General features: G+C 51.4%; 2 protein-coding genes across 4 annotated transcripts in view; one reads left to right on the top strand and one right to left on the bottom strand.

The window, feature by feature from the left end:
- The window catches only part of FBXL20 (F-box and leucine rich repeat protein 20), a 40,038-nt gene that overhangs the window by 13,032 nt on the left and 9,612 nt on the right, over positions 1 to 17,394 (bottom strand). For all 3 annotated transcript variants that reach the window (XR_014227092.1, XM_082297220.1, XM_082297219.1), the window contains exons 2-5: positions 13,204 to 13,265; positions 4,215 to 4,269; positions 2,266 to 2,340; positions 26 to 120 (exon numbers count right to left, since the gene is read on the bottom strand). Coding sequence is in view for 2 of the 3 variants with exons in the window: in XM_082297220.1 (XP_082153346.1) it covers positions 26 to 120; positions 2,266 to 2,340; positions 4,215 to 4,269; positions 13,204 to 13,265 (287 nt within the window). In the remaining variant the exon portion in view is untranslated. The remainder of the gene's footprint in view (positions 1 to 25; positions 121 to 2,265; positions 2,341 to 4,214; positions 4,270 to 13,203; positions 13,266 to 17,394) is intronic.
- Positions 11,144 to 12,461, top strand: LOC309582185 (E3 ubiquitin-protein ligase RNF113A-like; the record flags this gene model as incomplete). The annotated part of the gene is made up of 2 exons (XM_082297223.1): positions 11,144 to 11,237; positions 11,385 to 12,461. The coding sequence occupies 2 exons, from the start codon at positions 11,144 to 11,146 to the stop codon at positions 12,356 to 12,358; spliced, it is 1,068 nt and encodes a 355-aa protein (XP_082153349.1). The 3' UTR covers positions 12,359 to 12,461.

Below are 17,394 nucleotides of genomic sequence, written 5' to 3'. Positions count from 1 at the left end.
GAGCAGGACCAAGGTGCAGCTCTACCTTAAGGCGTTGTCCCCCACTCCCAGGCAGCCGCGCAGGCTCAGCTTCCGCAGGAATCCCCCACATCTCTTGGAAATGTTCTCCACCACTCGGCCCTGGGGGAGACAGGAAGAGCCACGTGAGAAGCCCGAAGAGCTCCAGGGGTGAACATTCTGCAGACTAACAACAGTTTGGTATTCAAGGGAAAAACGGTGCTAAGGCAACACAAAAGCCATGGGAATGGGCTAAAGGGAGGGGGAGGGAGAATTATTCAGCTTCTGAAGATGGAGAGACAAGGAGCCATCACCTAAAGCCAATCAGCTACAGAATTTTGAGGAATTTCCTCCAGTTTGGAGCTCCTGGACATGGGCACAGACTCCCCAAGGAGCTACACCCCAGATTTCCAAGTACAGCCAACGGATGAACTCCAATTTCTACTTAAAACCAGATGAGCAGAACCAGCCCATGAGTTTTGCTCCTGCAGGAAAAAGGATTCAACCATTTGTGCTCAAGAGATCCAGGAAAAGGCTTTTTAATTTCAAGTCTGGATCCAGTGGAAGCCTCCAAAGACTCCACTACAGCCAGGATTTACTTTTCTCCCTGGGAATGAAGGGCAAAACCACTGGAGAATATTTGTACCCGTGCTCAGAAGCTCAGAAACTTCCCCTGCACTTCGGTTGTTCCTCAGAGAACAGGAGCATCCCTCGGTCCTTCCTGGACTAACTGGCACTTGGGACCTCTGTGAGATGAGGATTTTCTTCCAGAATCTCTTTTCCAGTCTAAAAAAACCCCAAATCAGCCACCAGGCTCAATACAGCACAACCCCACCACCCGACAAGGGACCCTGGGCTGTCCAGGTGAGCTCTGGGGACACCATGGGAGCAGCTCCACATCCCTGCAAAAAGGCTGGAAAAGCTGAAACGCTCCCTGATTTTGCAGTTCCTCAAGCAATCCTAGGAATTCTGCTTGAATTAAACAAGCCAACCGTGTTTCTATCAAGAATTTGCATGGACTGATGGATTTAACTCGGTTACAGCACAGCCTGAGGATGCCAGGAAGCCCAGCAGGAACTCTGAGGTGAGGTATAACGAATTCCAGCATTTTGCTTTCAAAGGGGCAGCTGGGCTTAAGCAACAACACGGGTTTGATGTGCAGGGACATGAAAACCACCCAAAAAGCACTGAGGAATGGGAAAAGCCTGGTTTGTGTTCCCAGCCTCTCCCTCGTCCCAGGCTGAGCTGCTCAGTCCCATCTCCTGCACACGTCAGGAGCCCTGAGAACTCCACTCTAAATCAGTCATTCCATGGGTCCAGGATTTTTAGGGCATGTTACGAGGTGAAGGATTCATTAGGAAGACCAAAAATCCCTCATTTCCTTTCCCCAGGCCACTCAGACCCTGCTGAGGTGTCGGTGCCACTTCCTGCTCCTCATCCCTGTCCCTGCTCAGACTTTCATCGGCACAAAGGGAATTATTTTAACTCTTTCCTCCAAAATCAGGGGTGGATTTCCCACAAGGTGGGAACCTTCACTCAGCAGCTGCTTGATGCCTCTGGTCTACCACAATTTAAAGCCACACATTCCCCATTTCCCTCCTCCAATGTGAAACGTTCCCAATCCCACTCCTCCATCGTGTTTTGAACAGGATAAACCATCCTGATAAGAGACTTAAGGATTGGATTTTTTCCTCATCCCTTTTCCTGCTCAAGGCCATTTGAATTTTCATCCTCCATCCCCCCACCGGTGCTGCAGAATCCACATCCCACAGGTTCAGCTACAACAGAGCAGCTCCAAAGCTGCATCTTTTAAGGACAATTTGGACCTCCTGAATCACCTCCAATTTCATTTTTTGGTATTAAAGATACAAATGTTGCAGGCCATGATTCAACAGACATTCAGTCCTCAAGGTCTTGTCGGTGCTAACTTTGAGTGCAAGGAGGAGTAGTTAAAAGTCTCCTCCACACAAACAGTAGTTTTCCCCAAAAATTCACCTTTCCTACTAATTTCTGTTTTCAGAACACCCAAAACTACTTTCCTTCCATTCCTACCTTTAAGTCTTGCTAGAGGTGTAGAATTCTGTCCATTTTCAAAAGCTGAATGGATTGCCAAGACTTTAAAATAGACTCCCTGAAGCTGAAGAACTGAAATTAATGATTTCTATCTCCAGGGAAGGCAGAAAGGGTTACGCTGGGAGTATTAATCCATTCTAGGCTGTAATTACATTTTAACAAGAAGAAATGGGTTTGTATGTCACTGAATGATACCTCAATATCCCTCTGGAAATCAAACAGGTCAATTCGCTGCCAGTTACTGCCATCCAGGGCCAGAACATTCCATGCCTTTATCGGGGGAAAAAATGTAAATGTGCGGTTAATATGAAAAAAAAAAAAGTCAGTGGGGAGCCAGTCACAGTTTGTTCCTTTGAGAAACAACATTCTGTCCCAGGTGGGGAGGCAACAGGTAATTCCAGCCAGCAGGGAGAACTGGGCTGGCATCAGCAGCACCTGCAGGGAGCAGGGATCCCTCACAACTCGGAATTTCAATTCCCCCAGCCAAGGAAGAGGTGCCCTGGCTGCTTCCACTCCCTTGGGAGGTGGAGCTGGGAGCCAGGAGAGTGCTTGGAGCTCAGCTATCTTCACATTCCTGGCTGGAATCTCCTCCCCAACACCTCAGAGGACTCCTGGGCACAGGTGAGTCCCCTGGGGGACCCCACACGGGGCAGCTGCGCTGACAAAGGGTTTGGTTTTTGTTTAAATAACCAAAATCTCCGGCGGTTCCTGCTCCGAAGGAGAAGCAGGAACTTGGAGCTGGTCACTGTGCCCTCAGCCAGGAGCACAGGGCTGCATTTAAAGTTCTGGTTACATCACCAAGGTAAACAAGTGGAGCTTGCAGCAACCAGGAGCCAGCGTTGTGCAAGAGCCAGGGATAAACACAGGGGGATTTTCCACCCCATCTGCCCCGTGCACCGAGCTCAGCCCCAGCACAAACACCGGCTCTTGGGCAGCAGTTAGTGCAGAGTTACAACAGACAACAGAACTGAGCAAATTCATTGATTTTTTTGGGGGGTTTAAAGCTCAATGTTGATATTTGTTTTAAGGTCTGGTTACAGCCAGGAGAAGAGCAGTGGGAAATGCCCCAGTGGCTGTGTAATTCCATGGGCAGTGTAGGGAACGTTCCAGAGCCTTCCTGCACATCCCTGCAGGAACTTCCCGTGCTGTGCCACGGAATGTGGTCCGTGCTGTGTTCCCTGTGCAAACAGGAGCTGGGACATGCCAGGAGAACACCCTGACATTGGCAAAGAGTCCCTGACAGCCCATTCTGGCCAATATTGCTCTGCTGGATTTCAGCTGGAAGCTCTTTCCCTGCAAGGCCTGTGTTATTCAGGTCATCACTGTAATGCCCAGACACCACACTGGGTATTTTTAAATGCAATTAACAATGTTTAAGCATCCTTTTTTTAAAAATTCCAATGTATTTAAAGTAATTAAATCAGTTGTGGTTGAGGTTTGGAGCCAGGACTGATGGGTTTTTGCAGGTGTCACCCAGCCAGGATGGTGAACACACCATTCCAACTCCTTCCCTGGATCACCATCCCACCCTTGCTGTGCTGCTTCCTCTGGGAGCTACCAGACACTGGCAGGAAAAATAAACCTGAATAAATCTGGAAGCTCCAGATAAATGGACCTTCCAGTCCAGTTGGAGGAATTTTCCCAAACAAATAATCCAAGTTGGATTTCATCAAGTGAAGCCCACAAAGGATAAGAAAAACCCCTCATTTTATTTCCCTGCTTACTCCAACTATCTCCAAGGAGAAAATAAACGTTGACTGTGCAGCACCTTTGTGAATCAGAATTCCTGTCTTTCCACCAAAACCCACAGGATGCCATTTTGGACTCATCCCACGTTGGGGATTTCAGGGGTGTGAGGTCCCTGTACAAACCCAGAACGAGGGGAGAGCTCTGGGCAAAAAGTCAGCCCCATCCCCTTGGTACCTGGGACATTGGAAAATGCTATTCCAGCTTGGAATTCCCCCTCACTGGGGCTATGGGAATTTTCCAGGACTTCCAGGGGACACTAAATAACTCCAGCTGAGTGGTACAAAGCTCCCTGGTCCAACCCCCCCAGGTGACGTGCTGGGGATGCTGGAGAGAGAGGATTGGCACCCAAGTCCAACCCCCTGCTAAAATCCACCAGGAAAGAGGAAGGTTCTTACCCTGGAAACTTGAGCACAACGACACAGAGTGACCACATCCAGGAAAGAGAAAATTCTGGAACAGAAATAAGAGATACCTTATTGGTTATTGACATTTAAAACAAAAGGGACATGGAAAACAAAGGGGTGAAAGCAGAAAAAAAAAAAAAAAAGACTGGGACAGCAAAACTTCTTTGTGATTCGGCTGAAAGCTGAACTGTGAAAAGAAATGCAGAGGCAGCAATTCCCAAATGGAAGCAAAACCCAGCCATGGAGCCACTGGGAAACAGAAACCTCACACCTTGGAGTAGTTCCTGACCCCAAATCAGTGACTGCTCACCCAAAGCGAGCCTTGCAGGAGCCCCACACTGGGACAGGACAGGGAGCACCACCAGGGCTGCTGGGCTGGCTGTGACTCCGCACAGGAGTGACTCCAACACGCCAGCACCTTCAGCAGCAGCTCCCAAAGCGGGCAGTGCCATCCCTCATTCCCAGGGATGGAGGCAGGGCACAGCCTGGATTCGATGCCCAGATTATTCCTGGTTTGCCCAGAGGTGATGGCAGGGCTGGAGCAGCTCTGCTGGGAGGAGAGGCTGGGACAGCTGGGCTTCTTCAGGCTTCAGGGTGACCCCATTGTGGCCTCCCAGTACCTGATGGGGCTACAGGAAAGGTGAAGCAGGACTGTTCCCAAGGGCCTGGAGTGCCAGGATAAGGGGGAATGGGGTTAAACTGCCAGAGGGAAGGGTTGGATGGGATATTGGGAAGAAATTCCTTCCTGTCAGGGTGGGGAGGGGCTGGAATGGGTTTTCCAGAGAAGCTGTGGCTGCCCCGTCCCTGGAAGTGTCCCAGGCCAGGCTGGAGCACCCTGGGATAGGGGAAGGTGTCCCATGGCAGGGGATGGGAATGGATGGGAGTTAAAGGTGCCTTCCAGCCCAACCCATTCCAGGGTTCCATGCTCCCACAACTGGCAGAGCCAGATGTGCTCAGCCAGGAGGGACCAACCACGTTGTGGTCACTCCTGAGTGTCACCCTGGGCCAGGACACACCCCGGGGACATGGCCAACGCCCGGGGCTATTATTGGGACAAAAGAATGACAAGGCTGAGACTGCCAGGCTTTTCCCTCGGGATCACACCCCCCCAGCTGTGGATGCAGGAAGCCCCGAGCCCATGGAAAGCTCCCAATCTGCACCAAGACATCAATAATGTATAAAATTCAATGGGGTTTCAATGTCACTTTATGGTTGATGGTTATTCAAACAATCGTGTCCCAAAGCAGACGAGGTCAAGCGGAGGGTGGGAGGACATCAAGGTCTCGTTTCCTTTGGGAACAATTATAAAACTGTAGATTTTGCAAAGATAATACAAAGAGTTCGACCACAATATGCTTTAATATTTTAATTTAATATTCTCAACTTGAAGGCCACCCAAAAGAGAAGGCAAATGTTGTCAGCCAGGAGCACCCTGAGCAGCAGGGATGGAAAAAGCACTTCAGAAACACCAATATTGGGGGAAAAGGGTGTTCCTGATGGAGGGTGAATGCAGATGGTTTATCAGAACATTGATGCTAAAGGTATCACACAGCAGCACTCAGCTAAACCAGGATAAACAGCCACGTTCCCTCCTGTGCTCCCACACTTCCCAGGGATACTCGTGGATCCAAGGAGTTAAGGGGTTAAGATTCAAGGGGTTCAAGGCACTTCTGATCTTACCAAGAAACAAAACTGACAGTGATGTGCTGGGGAAAGCTCTGGAGAAGATCCCACGTGCATTTTAAGACCGTTTGGGATCCCCAGTTCTGCATTTCAGAGCAGTTCCCCCCTCCCTGCCTACGGACAAGGCTCCCCCTGCCCCCAGTGTCATTTACTGGTGTCCAAGGGTTTATTCAGCACCATGTCCATGCACAACAATACCAGGAAAACCTGGGGCAATGAGAGAAGCCGGGGAAAATTCTTATTTACTCATACAGTGGGAATTTAGGGTGAAAGTAAAACTTCAAATTCTACGGGAGCAGAGGCTGGGTCACTCACTATGGAAGTTTTCTCTGTTTTCATTAAAATTCCCTTCTCCACGGGAATCCCAGACTGCCAATAACCACCTCATCCCTCTATCAGGGCTGGTAGATCTCGGACAAATTCTCTTCCACTTCCTGCTCCTCCCTTCCCAGCCTGCCTACACAATAACAGGGATGCACCCCGGCCAAACCCTCACCCCTCTCCCTCCCCAGCACAGAGATCTCAGCTCTGAGAAGCTCCAGAGCCTTTTCCAGTGTTCCCTCAGCTGCTCTTGCTCTTGTCCAAGACCCTGAGTCAATGAATCAGCAGAATCAGGCCACAAAAATGACTTTTTCACAGCAGTCACTCCTTGCTTGTGGATTTTAGTGGATCCAGCTGCTCCCCATGGGCCAGGAAGGGCAGCAAGGAGCACAGGTAAAGTCCTGCAGGCACCATGACCCGAGCTGAGAAATCCACTGAAGCCCTGAGGAGGTGCTTTTCCCTCTCCAAGGAACTGCTGGAGAACATTAAAATACCCCAAGCCCCACAGATAAGCAGTGACAGCAGCAGAAAGTTGATCAGCACTACTTCAATGATTTCCCCCAATTCTGCTTTAACAGCCCCAAAGGCACCGTGCTGGGATATTTATTTTTCCACCCAAACAGGATTCCTGTTCTCACAGCTGCCTGATGAGCCCTTTCACATCGGTCTTTTTACTCTTGAGAGTTGACAGTGGAGGAAATAATCCACAAAATTGACTTTATCATCAAACAGTGATCACAGACTGAGCTTCCCAAACAGGAATTAAGTCTGGAATTGCAGCAGATTAAATTGTCACACAGCAAAGGGACTCCCTACGTGTATGGTTTTGTCTGAACAGCTCAGCTCTGCACAATTTGGGTAAAACATACTCACTTTGAGCAATTTTCAGGTTTCAACCTCTTAATCCACTCAAGGGTTTCTAGGACTCCTCACTTTCCCACTGCTGCACTAATTAGATTAAGGTCAAGACTCTCATGAAATCCCTGGATGCTGTGGGCTCCAAGGTGAGCCAGCTTAGACCTTCAGCCTTCTAAAATTATCCACGCTGATTTCTGCCCCACCATCCCAGTTCAATTCCAGTTCAATCCTGCTCCCATGGGCTGGGCAGGGGGACAGAAACCACAGCTCTGCTGCCAACTCAGCGCTCCCCCTGGGCACAACTCCAGCTCCCGAGGGATAAAGCTGCGTGTGGGGATGGCAGAGCCGGGGCTGGGGATGTGCTGGGGGTGTGCTGGGGGTGTGCTGGGCAGGGCTGGACAAGCAGAGCACGGAGTCAAAGCCGCTTAAGACAGGAGAGAGCTGCAAACTGCTTGACCTGCCCGTGACCCAGCAGGAGCAGCTGAATTCCCGCAGCCTGATCCCTGCTCCAGGCCAAGTGGGAGCTGTGCAGCAGCCCCACGTCACACTGGCAGTGCAGCCTCCTTCAGGAGGGCAGCAGGGAACGCCTCTGCCAGGGAAATCCAGGCTTGGCGCTGGGGGCTGGCTGCCAGGACTGGCAGGCAGCCCCCAGGAAGGAAAACACCTCTCCAACAGCAGTGGGAATGCAGGGAAACAGGGACAGGATGCCCCTCTGGGGACACAACCACAGCTGGAGCCAGCAGAGACCAGGGAGTCACCACTGGGAGTCACCGAGGCAGACACTGACAGGGAGGAGCTGGAGCAGCCAAGGAGAGAGGGGGCAGAGGGAACTCTGCCTTTTGCTGCTGTGGCTCACTGCTGGCTGTGTGAAGGCACAGTCACCTCCAGACGTGTCACCTCCTGGCTCTCAGCCGGTGGGAGACAAAGCTGGGGCGGGTGCAGCAGTGCCAGGACACGGATTGGTCACCACCTGCTGGGGCTGGGGCTGCCCCTGCATCCCTGGCAGTGTCCCAGGCCAGGCTGGACGGGGCTTGGAGCAGCCTGGGATAGTGGGAGGAGTCCCTGCCCATGGCAGGTGGAACCAGACAATCCCCAAGTCCCTCCCAGTCCAAACCATCCTGGGATCTGTGACCTCTCCACCCATGTCCTTCTCTCTGGACACACAGGACAAACGTCCCTGTCCCAGGTGGGGCAGAACACGATGCCAGCGCTGCATCCCAGACACGGGACATCCGTCCCAGGACAGCCCTCAGGAGCACCACCCCTCCTGCTACATCCCTGTACTTTTAGGGATAACAAAGGCTGCTGTTCTCCCCTTTCACATCCTCCTCCTCCTCTTTATTTTGCCTAAGTGCAGCTTTCACTCCACGAACCGGGGACCCCAGAGCCATCTGAGAGTGCCTGGAGCAGGGAACAGGACTTCACAGAGCAGTGCCCAAACACACCAGCCTTTGTCCTGCACACAGGGACACCCATTTACAGGAGATTCCCGCAGAAAACCCATCCAAGTTTCCCTTCCAAAGGCTGCACTGTCAATGCACAGTAATTAATTTTCGCAGTATGCTAACAGTGAATTCCAGCTCTCCAAACCATTACTTATGAGCTTTAAACATTTATCAACTCCCGATTTCCCCTCGGTTCCACCCGATCCCGAACAATTCCCTGCTCTGCAGCAGGTTGGGATGATCAGTGACAGCAGGACACAACAGGCACAGACATTTCCACAGGGCTGTGGCTTGTCCTGATGCAAATCCCTGCTCCACGCAGGACCATCCCTCCTTCTGCCACAAATCCTTCTCCAACTGTCCGGCAGTGTTCATGGAATCATGGAATGGTTTGGGCTGGGAGGGACCTTAGGGATTGTCTGGTTCCACCTGCCAGGGGCAGGGACTCCTCCCACTATCCCAGGCTGCTCCAAGCCCTGTCCAGCCTGGCCTGGGACACTGCCAGGGATGCAGGAGCAGCCCCAGCCCCAGCAGGTGGTGACCAATCCGTGTCCTGGCACTGCTGCACCCGCCCCAGCTTTGTCTCCCACCGGCTGAGAGCCAGGAGGTGACACGTCTGGAGGTGACTGTGCCTTCACACAGCCAGCAATGACCCAAACCTCAGCCTCTGGCTCCACTCAGGATCACTTCACTTCCATCCGCCAGAAACCTCACTGAGGCTCCAAGCAAGGTTCTGCTCCTGGGGAGGTCAATGCCCACACACCTCTCCTTCCCTGAAATCCATGCAAAATCCCATTTACATTCCATCACCCAACCCTTTTCTCCCTACCCTATTCCCCACATTCCCAGTGCCACACGGACTCCCAGCCTCACCCATCAGGGCTCTTCACCACCTGTCCCCAACCTAACCCTTGTCTTGTCATCTCAGAACAAGGACAAACCCCGGCTTTGTTGCATCTGTTCCCATCAGAAAAAGAAAATCATCTCAGAAAATCCAGGAAGACAACTTTTTGTCACTCTTCTGCTGCTGCACATCCCAGCCATGGTTCAGGACAAGCACAGTTGCTGCCACCTGCAAACTCCTCCTGTGGTGGCTGTGACTCCATCCTGCTCCTCCCAGAGGTGCCTCTCTTCCCCAGGTCCTGGGGAAGCTCATTTCACCCAGGGATCTCCACACACATGGACAATCATTTCCCGTGTCCCAGGCCCCAATCCCAAATATCCACACTGCAGCAGGGAGGGCTCTAACAGCCACACATTGTGCTCTGGGGTGAGGAATACAGGAATAAAAGAGGCAGAATCAGGTGGGATATACCCTTCCAGAGGAGGCAGTGTACTGAAAACGAAGGATAGTCATCCCTTTTCCCTGTTCCTTTCATTCCAGCAGCACTTCCTTGGCTCACACTCCCCTCCCCAGACTTCACCGAGTGTTGACAGACCCACAGTTTCTCGCAGTGTAAGACCGCTGTTGCTGTTAATAATTCAAGATTCCAGCTGCCTCTGCTTTCCCCATTTCCAGTCCAACACCTGAGTTTAAAGCACTGAAAAACTCGACTCTGCTTCCAGAGCCCAAACTGTGCCCGTAAGGGACAATCATCCCCCACGCTCCCCTCCTGCTTCCCACAGGAGAGGGCAGAATTATCCACAGACACCTTGAGGGTCTTAAAGGACTTTCCCAACCCTAACAATCCACAAAGTCTGATCTGTTTGGGGGTTGCTGCAGAAGCAGCAGCCATGGTGCCCTTAACGAGAGCCCTGTATACAAGAGTGACTTGTTACTTGTTTCCCTTAACTTTGATAAGGGCCTCCTGCTCTCTCGGGAAGATGCCTACCAGGCAAATGACTGCAGCCCTGAACACCAGGTGTGAATGTTTCTCCTTTATCTCCCAGAACGCTGGGACGTGGCATGGTTGAATGAGTGGCTGATAAGGGGCACAAAAGTCTGCCCTGCCAGCTGTTTGGGGGTGTAGCTGTTTTGTCCTTCCCCCTGCACGTTCCCAAATCTTTCTTAAAACTTTCCCATGGTAGAAACAGATAAATACTGAAGTGTGTGTAATAAAGATGGATCCTGCTAGATGAAACAGTGCTCTCTGTTCGTTTTTCTCCAAGCTGCTGCAAAATAGCTCCTGAACACAGACACGATCACTGAATCTCCAGCAGCAGCCGCCGCGTTTGAACTGAGCTGCGCCTGGAAGGGACCCCGATTTTTTCATCTCCAGCTGCTGGACAGGTAAGATCCGAACGCAGAACTACGGGACAGGCTACATCCCACGAGCAGCAGCTTTATTTAAGAGATTTTGCAGAGAATTTTGAAAGAACAGGGATTTAACACGCCGACAGCTAAGTTAGCTGCTTTATTAGTATGGTTGATTAACAACTGTAACACATTCCCCCCCCCCACGGTTCCTACAGCGCTACGGTGTGGAAAAGGTGGGAGTGGAGTTAGAGGCAGAGAGAGAGCAAGGGCGGCCGGTCACGGACGATATGTTAATGATATGTTAATCGCATGGAAAACCGTATTTACCGCTTTGAAAACTTTGCAGCCTGCCGAGCAAGTCCGCGAACGCCCTGCCACAAATGCTTTAAATTTGGAGGCTGCTGCGAATGTTAGCAATGCCTCTGCAGAAGTGCCTGCGGAGTCAGGGGACGGGCATTCTGGGGGATTTGGGAAGTCTTTTGATCCTGGTTCTGTCGATCCTGAGAAAAGGTGTGATCCCTACCCTCCTGTAGCTCCTGTAAAACATTCAGCAGTGGCGCCTGCCGCTGCAGCTCGAGTGTCAGCTAATTCCTATCCTCCCCTCGTGTCCGCAACTTTACAACTCAACGCCGAATCCTTTACACGTTCACTCGACAGCGGCGCAGCATCGGCGGCACCCGACGGCGGAGGAGAGCGGCGCCTGCAGCTCTGTGCTCAAGAAGCGGGTCCGAGCCGCGGGCAGGGGCCGGCAAATACGGCCCAGCAGCGACCAGGAACGGGAGAGCAGCGGGGAGGAGGGCAGCACCGAGGTGCGGAACGAGCGGCGGCGGCACACCCCCAACCCCATGATCCGCAAGAGGGAGAGGCCGGAGTACGCGCCGAGCAGCAGCGAGGATCCTGCCAAGGAGATGGGAGTCACCTACAAAGCGACCAGGTCAGCGAAACCTGTTGGCCCAGGAGACATGGGAGCCACAGCAGTGTATGAACTGGACACGGAGAAGGATGCTCAAGCCACCTTCGAGCGCAGCCAGAAAATCCAAGAGGAGCTGAGAGAAAAGGAAGATGATAAAATTTACCGTGGCATTAACAACTACCAGAAGTACGTGAAGCCCAAGGACACATCGATGGGCAACGCCTCTTCAGGAATGGTCAGGAAAGGCCCCATCCGTGCCCCGGAGCACCTGCGGGCCACGGTGCACTGGGACTACCAGCCCGACATCTGCAAGGACTACAAAGAGACCGGGTTCTGCGGCTTCGGGGACAGCTGCAAATTCCTGCACGACCGCTCGGACTACAAACACGGCTGGCAGACAGAACAGGAGCTGGACAAAGGCTGCTACGCCTTCAACGACGATAAAAACTACGAGGTGAGCAGCGATGAGGAGGACGTGCCTTTCAAATGCTTCATCTGCAGAGGTTCCTTTAGGAACCCCGTGGTCACCAAGTGTCGGCACTACTTCTGTGAGAGCTGTGCCCTCCGGCACTATCGCAAATCCCAGCGCTGCTGCGTCTGTGACAAGCAAACCAACGGGGTCTTCAACCCCGCCAAAGAGCTCACGGCGAAATTGGAAAAACACAAAGGAGAGGAAGAAGAGGAGCAGCAGCCAGACCGCGGAGAGGATCCACAGTAGCAGAACACGTTTGGTACGTAACTGAATAAAGCTTTAGTAGGAGAAAAACAAAAAAGAGATGCAGAAGCAGCAGCCATGGTGCCCTTAACGAGAGCCCTGTATACAAGAGTGACTTGTTACTTGTTTCCCTTAACTTTGATAAGGGCCTCCTGCTCTCTCGGGAAGATGCCTACCAGGCAAATGACTGCAGCCCTGAACACCAGGTGTGAATGTTTCTCCTTTATCTCCCAGAACGCTGGGACGTGGCATGGTTGAATGAGTGGCTGATAAGGGGCACAAAAGTCTGCCCTGCCAGCTGTTTGGGGGTGTAGCTGTTTTGTCTTTCCCCCTGCACGCTCCCAAAACATATAAATACTGGAGTGTGTGTAATAAAGATGGATCCTGCTAGACGAAGCAGTGCTCTCTGTTTGTTCTTCTCCAAGCTGCTGCAAAATTTGCCAACGGGGCCATCCTGCCAGGAGCTGAACATCTGGCTCCTATTGACAAGGGACAGGACAAAGTCCACTCGAGTGTAACTGGAGCAGAGGGATTAACTTTTGTTTTCAATTCAACCCCTCAGAGAAGCAGAATCCTGTTCTCTACATCAGCCCATCCTCACCGGTGACTCTCATTAAGGACCTGATTTAAAGTTCCTCCGTTCACCAAACAGGCAGGCAGCATATCAATCCAGCCTTTAAAACCCCAAAATTCAATCCCATTCAGCACAAACTGATGACACAGACCTTGGACCTGCCTCTGTTTGGGTCTGGCTTTATGAGCAACCCGATCCAAGCTCAGCATTTGGGAGCAGAGCAGCAAAATCCTGGATGCAAACAACAACCCCCCGGTGTCCAGGGAGGACTCACCGAAGCAGCAGCTCTTTGGGCAGTTTTTTGTTGATCGCAGCTTCATCGTTGTTTGAGAACATCTGCAAATAGAAAAAATGACACCATTTAGCCACATCTCAAGGGAACAAACCCTGCTTTACTCCAGGGAAGAAGTGGTTGGTTAATGAGGCCATTTCCAGACATCTGGACCGATAAATTCCTAACAGATAAACTTTGTGCTGCAGCTTTCCAGCTCCTGGTCTGGACCACAGCTGGGTGGGGTATTACATGAAAATATCTTAAAATGTGGTGCAAGGATGCTCTGTGGATTGAGAGATTAAATAGAAACTGAGATTTGCAGCTGTTTTAGTGAAGTAAATGATAATCAGGATGTGCTTGTGAGTTGGCACTGACTGGGGAGGCTCCCTCAGCATTTTGGGGGGTGCCCCAAGGCACAGACACATCAAAACCGGGAGGTTTTACAGATCAAACCTCTGGCCAAGGGGCTGAAGGGAAGAGGAAGAGGAGTCCAGCAGCCCAAATATCCACCAAACAGAGGTGGAAGGTGCAGGTGTAGCAGGGCTGGTTTCTGTGATGGAAAAGGTGCTGGTGAACAGAGAAACAACAAACTCTTGCAGGGCCCAGAACGTTCTCCCAGCCCTCAGGAGCGCTGGGACAAACAGAACTGATTTTTAAACCACCAAGAAGGGTTTAAAGGGAGTTGTGATCTCTGGTGCTGCACCAGGAGGAGGGATAATGCTGTGAAAGCTCTGTGTTCTTCCAAGGCAATGAGGCCAGAGCTGGTTCCTGTATCCCTCCAAATCCATGGACAACACCTGATGCACTTGGAATGGACTCTGGGACCAGGTAAAACCATCTCAGGCACTCTAAAAATGGGAGAACCTTTATTTTTTGCTAAGGATTCCCAAGGAAAATAGAGAGCAAAGCCTCATGTGGCTCGTGAGAACTATCTAAATAAACACAGTTCTAAGATTTGGTATTGTGAGGCCGTGGGGAAAATCCAGCAGCTCCCAAACACCCTGTCCCTGAGCATGGATCCATCGCATCCCAAATATCCTGTCCCTGAGCATGGATCCAATCCCATCCCAAATATCCTGTCCCTGAGCATGGATCCAATCCCATCCCAAATATCCTGTCTCTGAGCATGGATCCAATCCCACCACATCCCAAATATCCTGTCCCTGAGCACGGATCCAATCCCATCACATCCCAAATATCCTGGCCCTGAGCATGGATCCAATCCCACCACATCCCAAATATCCTGTCCCTGAGCACGGATCCAATCCCATCACATCCCAAATATCCTGGCCCTGAGCATGGATCCAATCCCACCACATCCCAAATATCCTGTCCCTGAGCACGGATCCAATCCCATCACATCCCAAATATCCTGGCCCTGAGCACGGATCCAATCCCATCCCCCATCAAAGCACCCACCATAACCTAACATGAAATCCAATATGAAAATCCAATGTACAGCCTTCAAATGCTCCAATCAGTGATGGAAATCTGGGAATTGAGGAACCATCATCCCCAGAGAACACCAAACCTCAGGACTTTAGAGTCAAACGCTGGGCTCCCAAATCCCCGTTCGCTTTTGCGTTATCCCAAGGCACCAGAGCACGATGCTGAAGGGGGAACTCTCAAACTTCCTTCCCAAAATGTCACCAGCAGAAGTGCTGCTCTCCCCACAGACCCTTTTATCACTTCCCACCAGGAATATCACAAGTCCTGAGCAGGATCCAGACCGGAAGCTCTCAGCCCAATTTGCTGCCGATTAAACGAAGTTTTGCCATTCCCAGCCAGCACAGCTCCAAGGGCTTTTCCCTCAGACCTCCACTCTGGAGCCACAGTGGGTGGGGACAAACATTCCCAAGGCTGGGAAAGCAGCCCCTGTGCATCCTGGGACAGGATCAGCTAATTAAATTGATTAGCTCATCGATTAGGAAATCGAGGAAATCATGGAGAGATCTCTAATGGAGGAGGAATGCAGAGGAATTATTCATGGGAAAAGGAGATGTGATTTCTTTCCCCCCCAATTACAGGAGCACACAGGTAGATCCAAACCCTTTCCCACAACTGTCCAGACTTCTGAACCAGGACCCTCCTCCCAAAGAAAGGATCAGAGAAATTAAAGCAGCAACCAGAGAGCAAGAGCAGACTTCCAAAAAGGAACCAGAGCAGAACAGAACAAAAGCAGGAAGGGTTAAAACAGAGATTCCAGAAGGAGCCAGGAGCCTCCTCTGCCTGATCACAGGGAACTCAGCCCATCAAATCCCTCAGCAGCAAAATCTCACCTCGATTCCAGCACAAATCCCATCCCTAGCCTGGTTCCTGCAGGAGTTTCCCTTTGACCAGCACTAATCGAAAGGAATGTTTGTTTTTTGTCTTACTAAAAATAGTCCTTGGACTTAAAACATGACGGGGCCCAGGCAAGATGGGCTCTGTGGTAGAACCTCAGCTCTGGAATTCCCCGTCCCCTGGAAGGCTGGGAAGAGCCAGGGTACATCTCCAGACCTATTTTCTCCAGCCTTCCTCCAAAGCCTGAGGTTCAGATGGCAGAGGCTGGGAGAAAACAGGCTGGAATTGGGATTTTGCTAAGTCATTGCAGCACGTACAGCTAAATATACCATGGACATGGGGACTTTCTGGCAAGTCCATACAAAAATAAAGCTCTGAAAAAATGTCAGAGGCTATTCTAGACTTCCAGGCTTTCAAAACACTTCTAGGGATAAAAACGAAATGCCCCGAGTTTGCTTTTCTTAACATCTCTTTCATCCTCTTTAATACCAGGTGTTGTCCAATAGAAGAAATTTTTCTGGACAGGACAAAGAAAAACACATTTTTCATGTATGTAAATTTTCAGTTCTGTACCAGACACAGAATCTTCCACCAAGGAGCAACTTTGGTGTTGTGTGAAGCCATGTGGGATATTGGAAAGCAATTCCTGGCTGGGAGGGTGGGGAGGCCCTGGGATGGATTTCCCAGAGAAGCTGTGGCTGTCCCTGGATCCCTGGAAGTGTCCAAGGCCAGGCTGGATGGGGCTTGGAGAACCCTGGGACAATGGAAGGTGTCCCTGTGGAGCTGGATGAATTTTAAGGTCCAGTCCAAACAGTTTGAAATTCTATGAAATCAAGGAAGTTTATAAAAACAGACAGGCAAAAGTGACCAAAAGGTAAAGCTGTCACAGCCTTACACTCAGCACAACGTGCAACTGCCCATTTGCTTTAAAAACTCTTCCTTTGCCCTCAAGAATATAAAGAACGTGACAAATTGGCTCCATTCCTGAAGCAGTCCCGCAGATGTGGCTAATTCCCACATTTCCCTGCTCACAGGGCAGGAGACAGAGCTGCTGCTCAGGCCTCAGTCACATCAGGGCTGTGTCACCCTGAACTGGGTCACCCGTGTGCCACCACCCAGGACAGCTGGCAGCGTCTGAGTGTCCCTGCACAGGGAACACCCACGTGCCCAGGAGGATGTGAACAGCAGCTGGTGCAAGGTGTGGGTGCAGCAGCTCGGCCCAGATGGGCGTCACTGGAGCTCCAGTTCAAAGCATGGCTTTGTGTCATTATTGCAGCCGCTCATCTGGTGGGGCTTTGCCACGGATCAGGCTCCAAAATCCATGGAAGCACTTGGCTCTCTCCTGGCTCATGGAATCAAAAGTAGTTTGGGTTAGAAGGGACCTTAAAGCCCACCCAAGGCCACCCCCTGCCATGGGCAGGGACACCTCCCACTATCCCAGGGTGCTCCAAGCCCCGTCCAACCTGGCCTTGGGCACTTCCAGGGATGGTGAGTCCATATCCTCTCTGGAAAACCCATTCCAGGGCCTCGCCACCTTCACAGGGGGGAATTTTCCCCTCACATCCAATCCAGGCCTGCTCCACCAGTTTGAAGCCATTTCCCTTGTCCTGTCCCTCAATTCCTGATGCAACCTCAGCAGCCCCAGTGCCAAAGCCAACACGGTGTCAGCCCGATGCCCACTCTGAACCCAAACACTTCAAAGCAGAAAATTCAAAGCTCGATGGAGAAAAAGGGGTAAAGATAATTCAGAGCTTCAGTGGCTGCAGGGTTAGAGGAGGCAGCTGGGCCAGTTGTGACAGCAAGACACAGAATTATCCACCTTGATGTTCACTCCAGGGAAACAGAACCTGGATCTGGCACTGCTGGAGAGCATGAGGCTGCCTGGGAAGCACCAACACAACACCAAGG

Source organism: Coloeus monedula, assembly GCF_965178545.1.
Source record: "Coloeus monedula genome assembly, chromosome: 26".
Lineage (NCBI taxonomy): Eukaryota > Metazoa > Chordata > Aves > Passeriformes > Corvidae > Coloeus > Coloeus monedula.
This window is presented reverse-complemented; position numbering and strand designations above follow the sequence as displayed.